The 14,074-nt window shown below is 35.1% G+C and overlaps 2 protein-coding genes across 9 annotated transcripts in view; one reads left to right on the top strand and one right to left on the bottom strand.

The window, feature by feature from the left end:
- The first annotated feature begins 199 nt into the window (after window positions 1–199).
- Window positions 200–11,670, top strand: c1galt1a (core 1 synthase, glycoprotein-N-acetylgalactosamine 3-beta-galactosyltransferase 1a). 5 transcript variants are annotated; one of them, XM_087294427.1, is made up of 4 exons: window positions 2,969–4,160; window positions 4,935–4,976; window positions 5,095–5,762; window positions 11,407–11,670. In XM_087294427.1, the coding sequence occupies exons 3-4, from the start codon at window positions 5,157–5,159 to the stop codon at window positions 11,542–11,544; spliced, it is 744 nt and encodes a 247-aa protein (XP_087150553.1). In that variant the 5' UTR covers window positions 2,969–4,160; window positions 4,935–4,976; window positions 5,095–5,156; the 3' UTR covers window positions 11,545–11,670. The 5 variants fall into 5 exon arrangements, with proteins under 5 accessions (XP_087150551.1, XP_087150550.1, XP_087150553.1 ...); XM_087294425.1 differs by lacking the exons at window positions 2,969–4,160; window positions 4,935–4,976 and adding an exon at window positions 200–514; XM_087294424.1 differs by lacking the exons at window positions 2,969–4,160; window positions 4,935–4,976 and adding an exon at window positions 221–514 and having other exon boundaries at window positions 5,098–5,762.
- The window catches only part of col28a1a (collagen, type XXVIII, alpha 1a), a 45,378-nt gene continuing 42,874 nt past the window's right edge, over window positions 11,571–14,074 (bottom strand). For 3 of the 4 annotated variants that reach the window (XM_087294429.1, XM_087294430.1, XM_087294428.1), the window contains exon 36: window positions 11,571–13,297. In XM_087294429.1, the coding sequence (XP_087150555.1) occupies window positions 13,125–13,297 (173 nt within the window). In that variant the 3' untranslated portion in view covers window positions 11,571–13,124. The remainder of the gene's footprint in view (window positions 13,298–14,074) is intronic. The other variant, NM_001348047.1, reaches the window with a different exon arrangement.

Genomic DNA, 14,074 nt, shown 5'->3' with positions numbered 1-14,074 from the left:
AAGTTTAGAAATTTTCAAATAGGCAATATAATATAATATAATATAATATAATATAATATAATATAATATAATATAATATAATATAATATAATATAATATAATATAATATAATATAATATAATATAATATAATAAGCAATGGAAATATTTTGCTTGGTTATTGAAAGACATCTTATCTGCTCACGTCTGTGTATAAAAACACAACAGCATGATAAAATAACAGGCTTACACTCACTGATTTTTGCTGATGCAGCAAAACTATGTTGCACAACCTGTAAATTCATCTGTGTGTTTAGGGCAGGACGTTTAAGAGCTTTAAAGAGAATCTGTTTTTCCTTAAAAGGAACTTGTACTTTATACAGCGTTAGACATGAGAAGATTTAAGCAGAACTTCTTGTTTTTAAGTGGTGTAGCAGTGAGTATCTTTCTCACAATAACTTATTCACATGTCCAAAAGACTCGGACATCTTCTTTTGTTCGGATAGCAAGAAATATATCTACAGTGAAGCATACAGGTAAGACAAAGGCTTTTTCTTTCTTTCTTTCTTTCTTTCTTTCTTTCTTTCTTTCTTTCTTTTTTTTTTTTTTTTTTTTGCTGTTTTTTTATAGACTTTAATTCTACATTTCCAAGCCAAAGAACATTTAAGAAAAAACTCAAAGGGGAGAGAACATTTATTTATTTATATATATATATATATATATATATATATATATATATATATATATATATATATATATATATATATATATATATATATATATATATATATATATACAGCGCTCAGCATAAACCCCTCACAGATCTGTCTTTTAATTGAATATTTTCAATAGGAGGCTTTACAATAATATATTTGTGCATATATATATATATATATATATATATATATATATATATATATATATATATATATATATATATATATATATATATATATGTCAGTACCATATCCAAAACTGGACCTAATTTACCAAAAAATATAAAACTGCAGTCCAAAAATGAGCCCAAAAGATTTATTGTGGGAAAATATTAACTGAACAAAAAAAAGTAAGAAATTTAGTTGAAAATATAGAATTTAGTTGAAATTTTGTAGTTTGTAATTTTTTTTTTCCACTAACTTGTTTGAATGTAAATGTATTCATTTCTATCCGTAAAAGTATTTCCAACTCTTATTTTAATTAACATTAAATTTAAATAAAACCGTTTTGTTTAAATGCACAATTTTTTTAAAATTATATACGTTATTAATAAAGTTGGAATCAATTACAATATAGGGTGTCCGAAATAAACTCCTGTAAAGCCACAGTTTAGCAGAGTTTAGTTTCAGTCTTAATCTCACACATGCCTGTGGGTTTGAAGTAATCCTGAAGAACTTGATTTGCTAGATCTGGTTCGTTTGTGCTACTGTACCTTCACATGAAATTTCCTACTTACCACTACTGATGTTGTGATTAAGTGCTTTTGAAACTGAAGTGCCTTGTTGTCAGAAAGAATAAAATGTACTGTAAATAACACCATTGCAATTATCACATGTGCTTTAATACAGTATGTTTTTAAATATGTGAAAGTTAGTGTCCTACTTTAAAGCACATCAAGATTATTATAACAATGATTTAAACTGTATTTTAAATGACTTCTATTTTTATCACATAGTGCACTTTTTTAAAAGGTTGTTTGTTTTGCTCAAAATATATGAATTCAGTTATTTAACATTACTGATCTAATCTGCACTTGGAAGCTAAATTATATAGTGTAAGCATTATTGTTGGTGTAAGACAAACAGTATCTGTAGTCTGACTTTTTCCGACTTCCCATGATGCATGATGCAAATTTATAGGAGTAACTTCTGTTAAACTTTAAACAATGAGTTACGTATTTATGAAAATATAGTGCAGTGAAGTGGCATAGTTCTCCTCAAGCATACAGAAATATGGATATTTCAGTTATTAAAAGAAAAGACAGAATTTAAGCTATAAATCATAAAAAACTGACTTCAAAGTTACTTCAAAATTGCATTCAGAATCGAAATAACAATTTATTTAATTGCACAGTCACTAAAATAATGTTAATTACAACTTGAAAATGTAAATATAACCATATTTTAATCCAAACCAATGTATAATAGTGACAACCATATTATTGTCTACACTAAAAGATGATTGATACAACTGACAACAACAATATTATTATTATTATTATCTACACAAATTTGATGCTGATATCTATATTAGCATCCACACCAAGGAGTGATAACTATAACTACTGTATGTTAGCATAAACATCATCAAATAATACCAAATTTGCATCTAAGCAAATGGATAACTATGATAACCATATTAATTTCTACATCACTGACAATATATAACAATATTAAACCAAACCATAAACCAAATTGGTATCAACAGACGATAGCTAAAATAACTATTTAGCATCTAGACTTTGGATGACAAGACAACCAGCATCCACAACACCTAACACAAATGCAAATAATATCAACATTAGCAATCACACAATGCTGTTTTTTATAATCAGTTATGATGTCAAACACTTTAAATACTTTTTATTCATTATTGATTCTGATTGGCTGTTGATATTTTTGAATTTTATCAGCTTGACAAAATATAAAACTATAAAAGTGATTTAAAAAAATGTCATTCATCACTTGTTTTCCAACTCACTCCTGCTCTAGTAGTCTTGAACACCTTGATTAGTTGATCTGTTTAATTAAGGTTGGAGCAAAACTGTGCAGAGCTGCGGCCCTCCAGGAATCGAGTTTGAGACCTATGGATTACCCCATTACTAGTCTTAAAATGTACGAAAAAATGAGTTTTGATAATTTTCCTGTTTAAACTTGATATTTTTGTTGATGCACTGAAAAGTTGCTATTTCGATATGGCCAGGAACTGTAGGCTACACTTAATCTGGCATAATAATCAAGGAACTTTGCCACCATAGCTGCAGCAGGCACAATGATATTACAGTGGTCCCTCGCTATAACACAGTTTAGCTTTCATGGCCTCTCAGTTTTTTAGTGCAATTTGACTTTTTTCTTTCTTTCTGTGTTCTACGTCCTGATTGCCCGTGTCTCCTGTACAGTACAGAATGCCTTCAGCTTGCCAAATTAACATAAATCGCCGATAGCAGACAGCGTGAGTTACAACAAGGACGTTAAAAGGGTTGTAACTGTCCGCAGCAAGACCACTGTGAAGGGGATGTCATACACAGCACCGTGCATTTTAGAATCATAAACATTGGTTTACATCAGTGCACGCACACCAGCGTCATGAATCAGCAGCTGTCTGCAGTGCCCAGCTATGACTCAAGACACTGTTCAAATTTCTGCTGTTACTTCATTTTAAATAACATGCAAATGTGCTCGTCCGGTGTGTGCGTCCGGTTACTTCCAACTGTCATGTGTGCGGCACACCCACTATGCAAGTGCGACCCCCTTAAGGATGGAGTCTGCTTTAGTTTTTTGGATCAGTGACTGCAGGAAAAATTGCAGATTACACTCGAAACCAATATTATCCACACAAAAACTAAAAAGCTTTATGAACCTTTTACTGACCACTATGAATGTTTACGCCTAACAGGTTTTGATTTTTGTTTTGTTCTATAATATTAGTCTTATTTTTGTTCAAAAGTCTGAATTTTAAGAGTGTTTAAAGTTTGAGAGCTGGCAGCTAGCTCTCTGCAACACATGCTCGCCCACTGAAGCTAAGCAGGGCTATGTCTGGTCAATACCTGGATGTTAGACTACATGGGAAAGCCAGGTTGCTGCTGGAAGTGGTGTTAGTGAGGCCAACAGGGAGTGCTCAGCCTGAGATGACATTAATGAGACATTAAATCGAGGTCCTGACTCTCTGCCGTTGTTAAAAAATCCCAGGATGTCTGTCGAAAAAAAGAGTTGAGGTTTAACCCCAGCATCCTGCCCAAAATTGCCCACTTGCCTCTGTCCATCAAGGCCTCCATCCAAATATCATATTTAGCTTCATCACTCTGTCTCCTCTCCACCAATCAGCTGGTGTGTGTGGTGTGCGATCTGGTGCAATATGGCTGCCGTCGCGTCATCCAGGTGGATGCTGTACACTGGTGGTGGATGAGGAGATTCCCCCCAAAAATGTGTTAAGAGCTTTGAGTTTCCAGAAAAGCGCTATATAAAAGTAAGGAATTATTATTTATTATCATTATTATTATTATTAAACAAAGGGAAAAAGTGTAAAAATGTTAATGCATGTCTGAGAAAAATCTATTGATGGGTTTTGCAGCCTTAAAACATCTATGATAATTGTAAAAAATAAAGCTGACTAATTCATGGATTTCGCCTATCGAGGGTTATTTTTAAAATGTAACTTGTATGACAAGGGACCACTGCACACAGTGCCTAAAAATAGTCAGCTGCTAGCAGGGGCGTAGCAACCGGGGGGGATAGAGGGCTACATCCCCCTCACTTTTATACTGCAAAAATGCTTTTCTTGCTTAGATTTTTTGTCTTGTTTCTAGTCTAAATATCTAAAATTTCTCAAATCAAGAAGCATTTTCTAGACAAGCAAAACATATTGCCTTGTTTTGAGAAATAATATGCCAATGTTAAGTGAGTTTTTCCTTAAATCAAGCAAAATAATCTGCCAATGAGGTAAGCAAATTAATCTTTTTTTTTCTTTTGACCTAAGATTATTTTGCTTACCCCATTGGCAGATTATTTTGCTTGTTTTAAGGTAAAACTAACAATAGGCAATATGTTTTGATTGTCTAGAAAATCATTCTTGTTTTAGGGATTTTTAGATATTTGGATTAGAAACAAGACAAAAAATCTAAGTAGGAAAAGCATTTTTTTTGCAGTGTAGAGACAGACCATTTAGAAACAGGTACACTTTTGGATTTTATACAGCTGTCCCCCCCACTTTTAAAATGTCCACTATGCCCCTGGCTGCTAGGTAACAGCACCGTGTAATATTGTTGCTCCTGTCACAGTCATGGTAAGTAAACGCAGCTGTTTACTTGAAAAAATGGACTTTTAAAATGAGCCAAAATATGTTTTTTGAAAAGTGTTCCTTTAAACTTTTTTTGAAACTAAACTGTTATATTCTTGTACAGTAGCTCAGAACAGAAATGCAACGTTGGATTCAAGCCAGAAGGTCAGAGTTTTATGCTGGGTAATGACACAGCCTCAAAACCTGCAGTCCAGAACCCAACACGTTCATGCCACATGGGGCAAACGCTGCGACACCATCTTGTACATGACCTCGAAGAACACGGACTTCCCCACGATAGGGCTCAATGTGTCAGAAGGACGCAATCAACTCTACTGGAAGACCATACGAGCCTTCCAGTACATTCACAAGCACCATTTGGATGATGCTGATTGGTTCCTCAAAGCTGACGATGACACATTTGTTGTCATTGAGAATTTGCGCCATAGCTTGTCCAAACACAGCTCAGAGGATCCTCTGTATTTTGGACGTCGCTTCAGGCCCTTTGTTGCACAAGGCTACATGAGTGGAGGGGCCGGTTACGTCCTCAGTAAAGAAGCTTTGAGAAGATTTGTGAAGGGGTTTGCTGATGGACTTTGTACGCACACCACAGAACTTGAGGATGTTGGAATGGGACAATGCATGGAGAAAATGAAAGTTGAGATGGGGGATTCCAGGGATGTGTTTGGGAGACAAGTCTTTCACCCTTACCCTCCAGGCAATTACTTGGTGAGACAGCTACGCAGACAACGACCCTGGTACCTCATCTATGATCATTATACTCCAGTTGAGGTAAGAACAATACATTTGTGACTGGATGAATGAGTTGAGGCTGCTTTAGTTTCCCCCAGTCCAAAGACATGTATTATAGGTGAATTGATTAGACAAAATTGGCTGTAGTGTATGAATGTATTTGTGTGAATGAAAGTGTGTATCGGAGTTTCCCAGTACTGGGTTGCAGCTGGAAGGGCATCTGCTGCATGTGCTAGAGTTAGCTACTCAATGAAGCTAAGCAGGGCTGAGCCTGGTCAGTACCTGGATGGGAGACCACTAGGGAACACTAGGTTGCTGTTGGAAGTAGTGTTAGGGAGGCCAGCAGGGGGCGCTTAACCTGTGGTCTGTGTGAGTCCTAATGCGCCAGTAAAAGTGAAGGGGACACTACACTGTCAGTGAGCACCGTCTTTCGGATGAGACGTTAAACCGAGGTCCTGACTCTCTGTGGTCATTAAATATCCCATGGCACTTCTCGTGAAAGAGCAGGGGTGTAACCCCAGTGTCCTGGCCAAAGTCCCTCTATCAGCCCTTACGATCATGGCCTCCCAATCATCCCCATCCACTGAATTGGCTCTATCAGTGTCTTTCCACTCCACCAATAGCTGGTGTGTGGTGAATCAACTGGCGCTGTTGTCCTGTGGCTGCATCGCATCATCCAAGTGGATGCTGCACACTGGTGGTGGTGTGGAGAGTCTCCCTCATGATTGTGAAGCGATTTGGGTGTATGGCCGTACACAATAAATGCGCTATATAAATACACATTACATTACATTACATTACTTTGGCGACCCAAATAAATCAGGGACTAAGCTGAAGGATAGTGAGTTAGTGAAGAGTTGATGCTAGTTGTGGAAAGATTTAGCCAGATTTTGGGCAATTGGAATTGATAATGGTGCAGAGTATGGGTATTCTGGATAGCTTCAGCCCTGTGCCTTTTACACTTACCTTAAAGGATAATTTACCCAAAAATGAACATTCTGACTTTGTTTACCTCGAGTTGTTCCAAACCAGTTTTAATTTTAACAGTTTTAAACAACCCTGCTGAAATGTCAATGTTGGGGTCGGACAAAATTGTAGCTGTTTTTGTTACCTGTGCCTTTAAATAAAAATGAGCTGGTTCTCACCGTCCACTGTTCCGACATGCATTTCAAGTGACATTCAGATAAACACAGCACAATAACAGACACAGACAGTCACTGTTTGTCAATTTCAAGAACGAAGAAAATGGATTTGTATTCTTGTAAAGATCTGTCTTGCCAAGTTACCTCCAACCTCTTAGCAAGATTGCTTAAGAACGCACATTAAGAAACAGCCTGTGTCTCAAACATGGATGAAGCAGAGATCCAATTAATAAGTCAAAAATAAAACAGTAATACTGAATCCGTAAGATTTTAAATGGTTATTTGATGCATATGTTGCAGAATTTCTTTAGCTTTTCTGCAATGATGAATGAGCAGCACACACATGCCATTACAAAGTTCACTGTGCACACAAACACACAACCTTGTGTAACCCACCGGTTACACACTACGCAACCGGCTCTGAGCTAGGATTAAACCAGTGATTCTTTGCATGAGAGTCTGTTGCTCTAAAGGCTTATATTTCTGCGTGAAGCACACACGTATGCTTCGGCACAGCCTTGCATGGTCACATACCCCTCGCTGAGGCTGACGCCAACACACACCTCTCAAAAAATGTAACCACGATGCGTAGCGTAAGCTCTGTGATTGGTGGGCATGGTACCTGGAATGAGTGTTGGTGGGGCTGAGAGCTGCGAGCCCGATGGAACGAGTGTTTACAAGTGCTGAGTCCTGTGGAAACTTCTGTTTAGTGTTTACCTTATGATTATAGTTGTGGCACGTTCACCGATTCCTGCCTCTGAATGAGCGACTTTGAGCCACTTGTACGTTAAGGTAGCGTTTAGAAAACACAAAACACCAGCGAAGAAACTCAACACAAAGGAACATAAAAACAACCACCGCTAGCTAGTGTTTCGGAGGTGTTATTGCAGAGCAACACAAACAGCAGAAGTATCAATGCAAGGCAACGCGCAAGGCATGTGCCATGGGTCACGCCGATCATTCAATGCAGAAAAAAAACAGCCTTTGCAAGGAGGCTAAAGACCTTTGGAGCACCTTTAGAGGTCAAAGGAGTGAGATTTACCTGCACTGCACTTCACTAGCTGGCCTCTGTTACACTTGCACTGTTTTTGAATGTCTACTCAGGGCAAATGTGACCGGACACAAGTAAGGACACAGTGCTGCATGGATTTTTAGTATGGTACAGTACAAATAAACAGGGCACCTATGGTAAAAAAAAATCTACTTGTCAAGCTGTTTGGACAGACATTTGGACAGCTTCTTGTTTGCAGGTGTGGTGATGATCTTGGTAAATGTAAGATCATTAGTGCACTTTTTAATAAAGGCACTAGCAGTTTCATTGTATTCATCGAGGTCTGTGTGGTTGTTGTTGGTGGCTGCCTTTTTAAACAGGTTCCAGTCTTCAATCAGCGTCATCTGCCCAAACTGTAATGGGTTTTTAAACCAGTTTGGCAAGTTTCTGAATTATTTTATGTAAATGCTGGGATTAATAGAGATGTGGTTGGAGCTTCTGAGGCGGGGGCAGGGGCACGTCATCATTTTGCCAAGTACGATGTGATCCTGGATTAACATCTATGTCATCATTTTTGTTAAAAAAATAATCCATTACTATTCTCTACCCTTAAACCCAACTATAACTGTAAATTATCAGTAAAATCAGAGGGGAATAATAGTCAGATAACAATCATGTAGAAGTACATAAACATAATCATAAGTCTAAACTTAACAAACTGTAAACATATCCCTTAATTCTGATTGGCTGATTGGAATGTTATTCCAGAATCAGCATAGAACATGTCCTACTTGGTGAAATCAGGCTGGTGGGGTTCAGCTTTGTATGAATTTTTTGTTGGATCTGTAATAAATGGATTTGTAATTATATCTAATATATTTGAGCATACAGCATGAGCACAATTGTAGCTCCAATGGTTAAAAACATACACATAAGCAACAATTTTTGCAATATTTCAATATTGTAACAAGAAGTGAGATGCGGATCCAAATGCAGAGTCTTTATTGAACAGAGAATGATCAGGCAAGCAACAGTCAGCACAGGAGCAAACAGATGTATTAGGGCAATCCAGAGTTGTAGTCAAAATATCATGCAGATAATCAAAGCAAGGACCAAAAATGTGGCAAGGCAAATATACCATAAAGCTCACTAACCGTTCAAGAAGACTCAGCAACGTGTGTGTTTGAGAGGTGTAAATATAGTCTGTGCAATTAGTCCTGAACAGCTTCAGCTGTATCTGTTTGCAATCATCTAGGATCTAGGCCAGGTGTGTGAGTGGTGCATGACTGAATATGTAGCTCTTTTGCTGGCAGATTAGTGGTTTTCCAGTGATCTGTTCACGAGCTAGATCGTTGGCGACAGTGACAAATATATATGTTGCATGTATGACATATATGTGAAATCCAAATATGAACTTGTATTTCAAATTTGCTTTTATTGCCATGTATCCGATTTCTATATGAGTGGGTTTATTTGAAAAGTACAAGACAACTACTTTGTGTTTAAGCAGGCTTGAATCTAAGCCAGCAGTTTCAAAGCAACTTTAAAAATAAAATAAAATCAAATAATGCAAAATAGAATCAGATATTAGCATGATATGAAATCCATGTAAAACAAGTTGTACAACATTAAGCAGTTCCAGTAATATTTTTGAAACAAAAAATACTGTGCTAACTGAATAGCTTCCACCTATACCTAACACCAATTATAATTTACCCCTGAAATAAGAGGTAAATAAGTGATTCCAATGTTTAAAGGTTGGATAATTTCAACTTCCTGAAGTACTTGTGAAGTTTATCTCATATAAGATTCTGATATTTGTCAAATATACAAATGATTCTTATGTCTACATATAGTTACACATTTCATTCAGCGCGTTCTATTATGCTGAACAAGAATGACTATAAGCCTAAATAAACAACGTAAGCTTAGACTATTATATACACAGCTTTAACAGGGATGTGTAAGATGATATGGCGTTGGCGCTAATTTCAATTCAGAGGAAAATAAGACTTGCATACTTCATAAAGTAGGTAGGCAGAGAGAGAGAGAGAGAGAGAGAGAGAGAGAGAGAGAGAGAGAGTATTTGTTAATGAAATTTAAGCCATTTAACTGATAGCATTATGTATCTGAATATGCAGTACTAAAACAAGTATCAAGAGACCTGAATCTTTCGGCAAGCACTTACTATTCATTTTTATCAACTGTAAGCTTCAGAAACGTTTGTTGTTAACTGTTGTAAAATAAAGATTTCATTATTTCTCAAAAAAAGGTGTTTATAAACTATTATCTAATTTTAATCTTTATTGTTTGGTGTATTTTAGTAACGGTGTACTATTGTACTATTTAACAGTGAGGTTAAAGTGCCTGTACATGAATAAAGTACAACACAATGAAATCGAAATTGGATAATAGTTTGACACTTTTTTTGTCATTTTATTGGTTTATTATTATAATTAATAGAGGTAATACTTTATTTTGATGGTCCATTTAAGTATTAGTACACTGTCTGCTTAATATTTGTTGATACTGCTCCTTCAACAGATGTTTAACTGACTATAAGACACTTTGCATGAACTCTAACCTGAACCTAACAGTCTATAATCTAATGAGAATTAGTTGGCGTGTAGATGCAATGTAATTAAAATCAACAAACAGTCCATGAAAATAAAGTGTGACCTTTAGACCTATGTAGAACTTTATTAAGCAATACCGTGCTCAAGTATTGAGTGATGGTTTGAAACTGATCTAATCTGTGATTATTATGCAAATATTGCATGGGAGAAGCACAGTGTGTCCGGCTGTTTGCTTCCGTTTTTAACTAGAATAAGCCATATCACGTAAATGGAAATTGTCCATGTTAATATTTTTCTAGGGTAAACAAGGATGTTGATCCAGGAACATGTAATGAGTGACGCTACGTCTATTCACTATTATCACAATAAAATCACAAATGAATGGTCAGCACTCTTGAAACGAAAATCAAATACCTCTTTCAACATTCACATTAGCATCAGAAATAGTTGAAGTCAGAATTATTAGCCCCCGTTGAATTTTTTTTCTTTCTAAAATATTTCCCAAATGAGGTTTAACAGAGCAAGGAAAATTTTTTTTGGCAAGAATAAAAGAATTTTTAATGTAAAAAAAACAAAAAACATTTTAAGGTCAAAACTATTAGCCCCTTTAAGCATTTTTTTTTTTCAATGTCAATTTAAGCTGTATAGAAGTGTCTTGAAAATGATCTACTCAAATATTATGTACTGTCATCAAGGCAAGATAAAATAAATCAGTTATTAGAAATGAGTTATTAAAACTCATTTGTATAAAACTGTTTAGAAATGTGTTGAAAAAACCTTCTCTTTGTTAAACAGAAATTGGGGAAAGAAATTAACAATTCAGTGGAGTTAACATGACTTCAACTGTATATATGATTTTTAATTGAATTAAGACAGAGAAGGAGAGAAGCTTAAAGTAAATGAAAATAATTCAAAGCTGTAATTTGTTTCATTGGTCTTTTTATAGAATTTATTTTTCTGTTTTTGTGTTTTAGGGTCCGGGATGCTGCTCAGATTTTGCCATCTCATTCCATTACATAAACGCAGTGGAAATGCACACATTGGAGTACTACACATATCATTTACGCCCGTATGGATACAAATACAGATTCAATCCAGATGAACTGAAATGAATCCAAACATAAGACGCCATGACTAGTGAAAATTAAGAATATATTTATTGAACATTACTTTACTGTAGTAAATCATAAATGTTGTATTTATTGTTTTATAATACATAATAAAACAAGTTGTACAAAGTTGCAGACTTTATTTTCCAAAGCATTTTGTTCAGAACACAGTGATTGGATTAAAGACAAAAATAAGACAGATAAAGCTTTAGTAATTAAGAGCTTTAAAGTAAATGAGTATGTGAAGTGAGTTTATTAGTTCACTGATAAGGAAACATGAACGAGCATCTTGGATAAGCATCTTTGAAACGAAATGCTTCTAATCATACAATATATTACAACTTAAACATAAATACTGTATATTTAACAGATAATTCTATATAAATATGTTTATGATGAGAGAGTTTGCACAGTCTCTGCCGTTGGCCTATGCACAGATCTAAATGTAAAACTGCAATCTGATGCTTTCCATTTGGTTTTCTCATTTCACTTTACCCACTTATCTTGAATTTGTTTTAGGTCATTTTTGTTCATTGTTCCGTTCATTACAGTAAAAAAAAATATTTATCAATTTCTAGAAGTATACATTTGCACATTACAGTTTGATTTTATACAAATCATTTTTTTTATCCACAAAAATATAGACATTTATTTTGAAGTCAGACTCAAACAATGATCCCAAATTCAGCAAATATGTTAAAAACTGCATATAAATTCAAGCATATTTATTTACTTTGTGAAAATAAGGGGGATTTCCAGCACCATTATTTCCTATTTGAGCACCGGTAGGCATTATCAAAAATACAAATACAAATATTTACAATACTGGATGCAACGTACAGAAAATACTATTTCTATGGAAGGAACAATGGGCTATATGCACAGCTAGTGTTTTTCAGCTAATGATAGACTTCCGGTGAAAGCTTAATGTGATTATTTTCTATTTCTTAACGTTCTTTTTACAGCATCGATGTTGCAAAGCCACTAAAATACATTCAGTTAAATAGACTTAAGCATTCATACTTGTTCAAGTGTAAAACAAGACAAAAGACCGCTAGCAGCACCATCAGAATCAGTAGGCGAGAGCAGAAACTCCTCTGAAAATACCGAGGTAAAATAAACTGTAAAGACATGGTGGGAGGAAATGGAATTTAATGCAGTGCTTCTTTGCCAGTCATTGATTTTAAAAGAAATCAGACCTTAAACGTGGCCTGTTTATAATGAAAGGACAGTTCACCGAAATCACTGAGGCTGGCTGGCTGAAAATAAAAGTCTGAGTGCATATACCCCATTAAAAAGTAAGAAATTCACAAAAAATAAAATATTCAGTGTGAATAGAAAATATATAAATGTGGTGCTTTGAATATGCAAGTTATTCTCTAAAAAATGTAGCAGTGCTAAGTCTAGTCAATAATTACTGTAAGTGTTGGCCACTATAATGCAGGCAAATCTGATCTACAGTTTTACTGTTCTCATAAAAACCTTTACTATAATAATAATAATAAAACACCTGCATAGTGCATGACTGATACAGCTTGATAAAAAACACAATCTGCTGAATGATGCTTCATTGTCAGAGTGTGTTATGTCTGCACACAAGTGCTTTTACAAATGTCCTCTGTTTCAAAGCGGTTGCTATTGCCTTGGCAGCCACCGTACCAAAACTGTGCACATGCATTGGCCTGCGGGTCGTAGTACCACATCACACTGTATTCCCTACAGGGCCCCGGGTCCAATCCCTGGCCACAGCCTACATCTGAAAAACAACAACAATACATTTGAACTACTTCAAATCATATCAGTACTTCTTTATATTTTATTTCCTAATATTATTTTCTTTATTAAATTTTGAATACTACATATATAGCCAAGTACACCCCTCACAGATCTCTCTTTTAAATTAATATTCTCTTCAGGATGCTTTACAATGATATGTTTGTGCATATACATCAGATTATTCAGAACCAAAGCAACATTTGGAACTAATCTAACAAAAAATAAACTGAAGATCACAGTCAAAAAATTTGTACACCCAAATGAATATATTGAGGGAAAATATTAAGTAAAATCGTAATAAACAGAAAAAAAAATCAACATAAACATTAAAAATATATATACAAATTCAGTTGAAATGTTGTAGTTTGTATTTGTTTCTTTTGGAATAACTTGTTTGAATTTAAATGTAATATTGTTCTATTCTAAAGGATATTTGGTGTATATATATTTACTATTAAGTGGCTATAAAGTTTTAATCATTATTAAGAGGTTAGATGTAGTAAAATTGCATCAATTTACAGCAGGCGAATGTTAACATTACTTTAAGCATGAACTTAAGACTTAGCCTGAGAGCTACCTGCCCCGGACCAGGCTAGTTTCCTAGCATAAGTTGCAAGAGTAGCTGAGTTTGACTTATGTAAATGTGAGTAAATGGGATTTATGATACACAATCTGCCACTTAAAAACAACTTTCATTTTCTCTCTCAGCTTTGTTTATGGAACAGCCCCCAGGTTTCAGCCTGAATTGAATGTGAAT

This window comes from Danio rerio, chromosome 19 (genome assembly GCF_052040795.2).
Source record: "Danio rerio strain M-AB ecotype USA chromosome 19, GRCz13ab, whole genome shotgun sequence".
NCBI classification, from domain to species: domain Eukaryota; kingdom Metazoa; phylum Chordata; class Actinopteri; order Cypriniformes; family Danionidae; genus Danio; species Danio rerio.
Note: the sequence above shows the minus strand (reverse complement) of the source record. Positions and strands in the feature narration are given on the sequence as shown.

Excerpts from the sequence above, each read along its gene's own strand:
- c1galt1a (XM_087294425.1), top strand. The coding sequence starts at position 370 with ATGAGAAGATTTAAGCAGAACTTCTTGTTTTTAAGTGGTGTAGCAGTG. Across the intron at positions 515-5,094 it reads ATCTACAGTGAAGCATACAG|TAGCTCAGAACAGAAATGCA; the intron begins GTAAGACAAAGG and ends ATTCTTGTACAG. Across the intron at positions 5,763-11,406 it reads ATCATTATACTCCAGTTGAG|GGTCCGGGATGCTGCTCAGA; the intron begins GTAAGAACAATA and ends TTTGTGTTTTAG.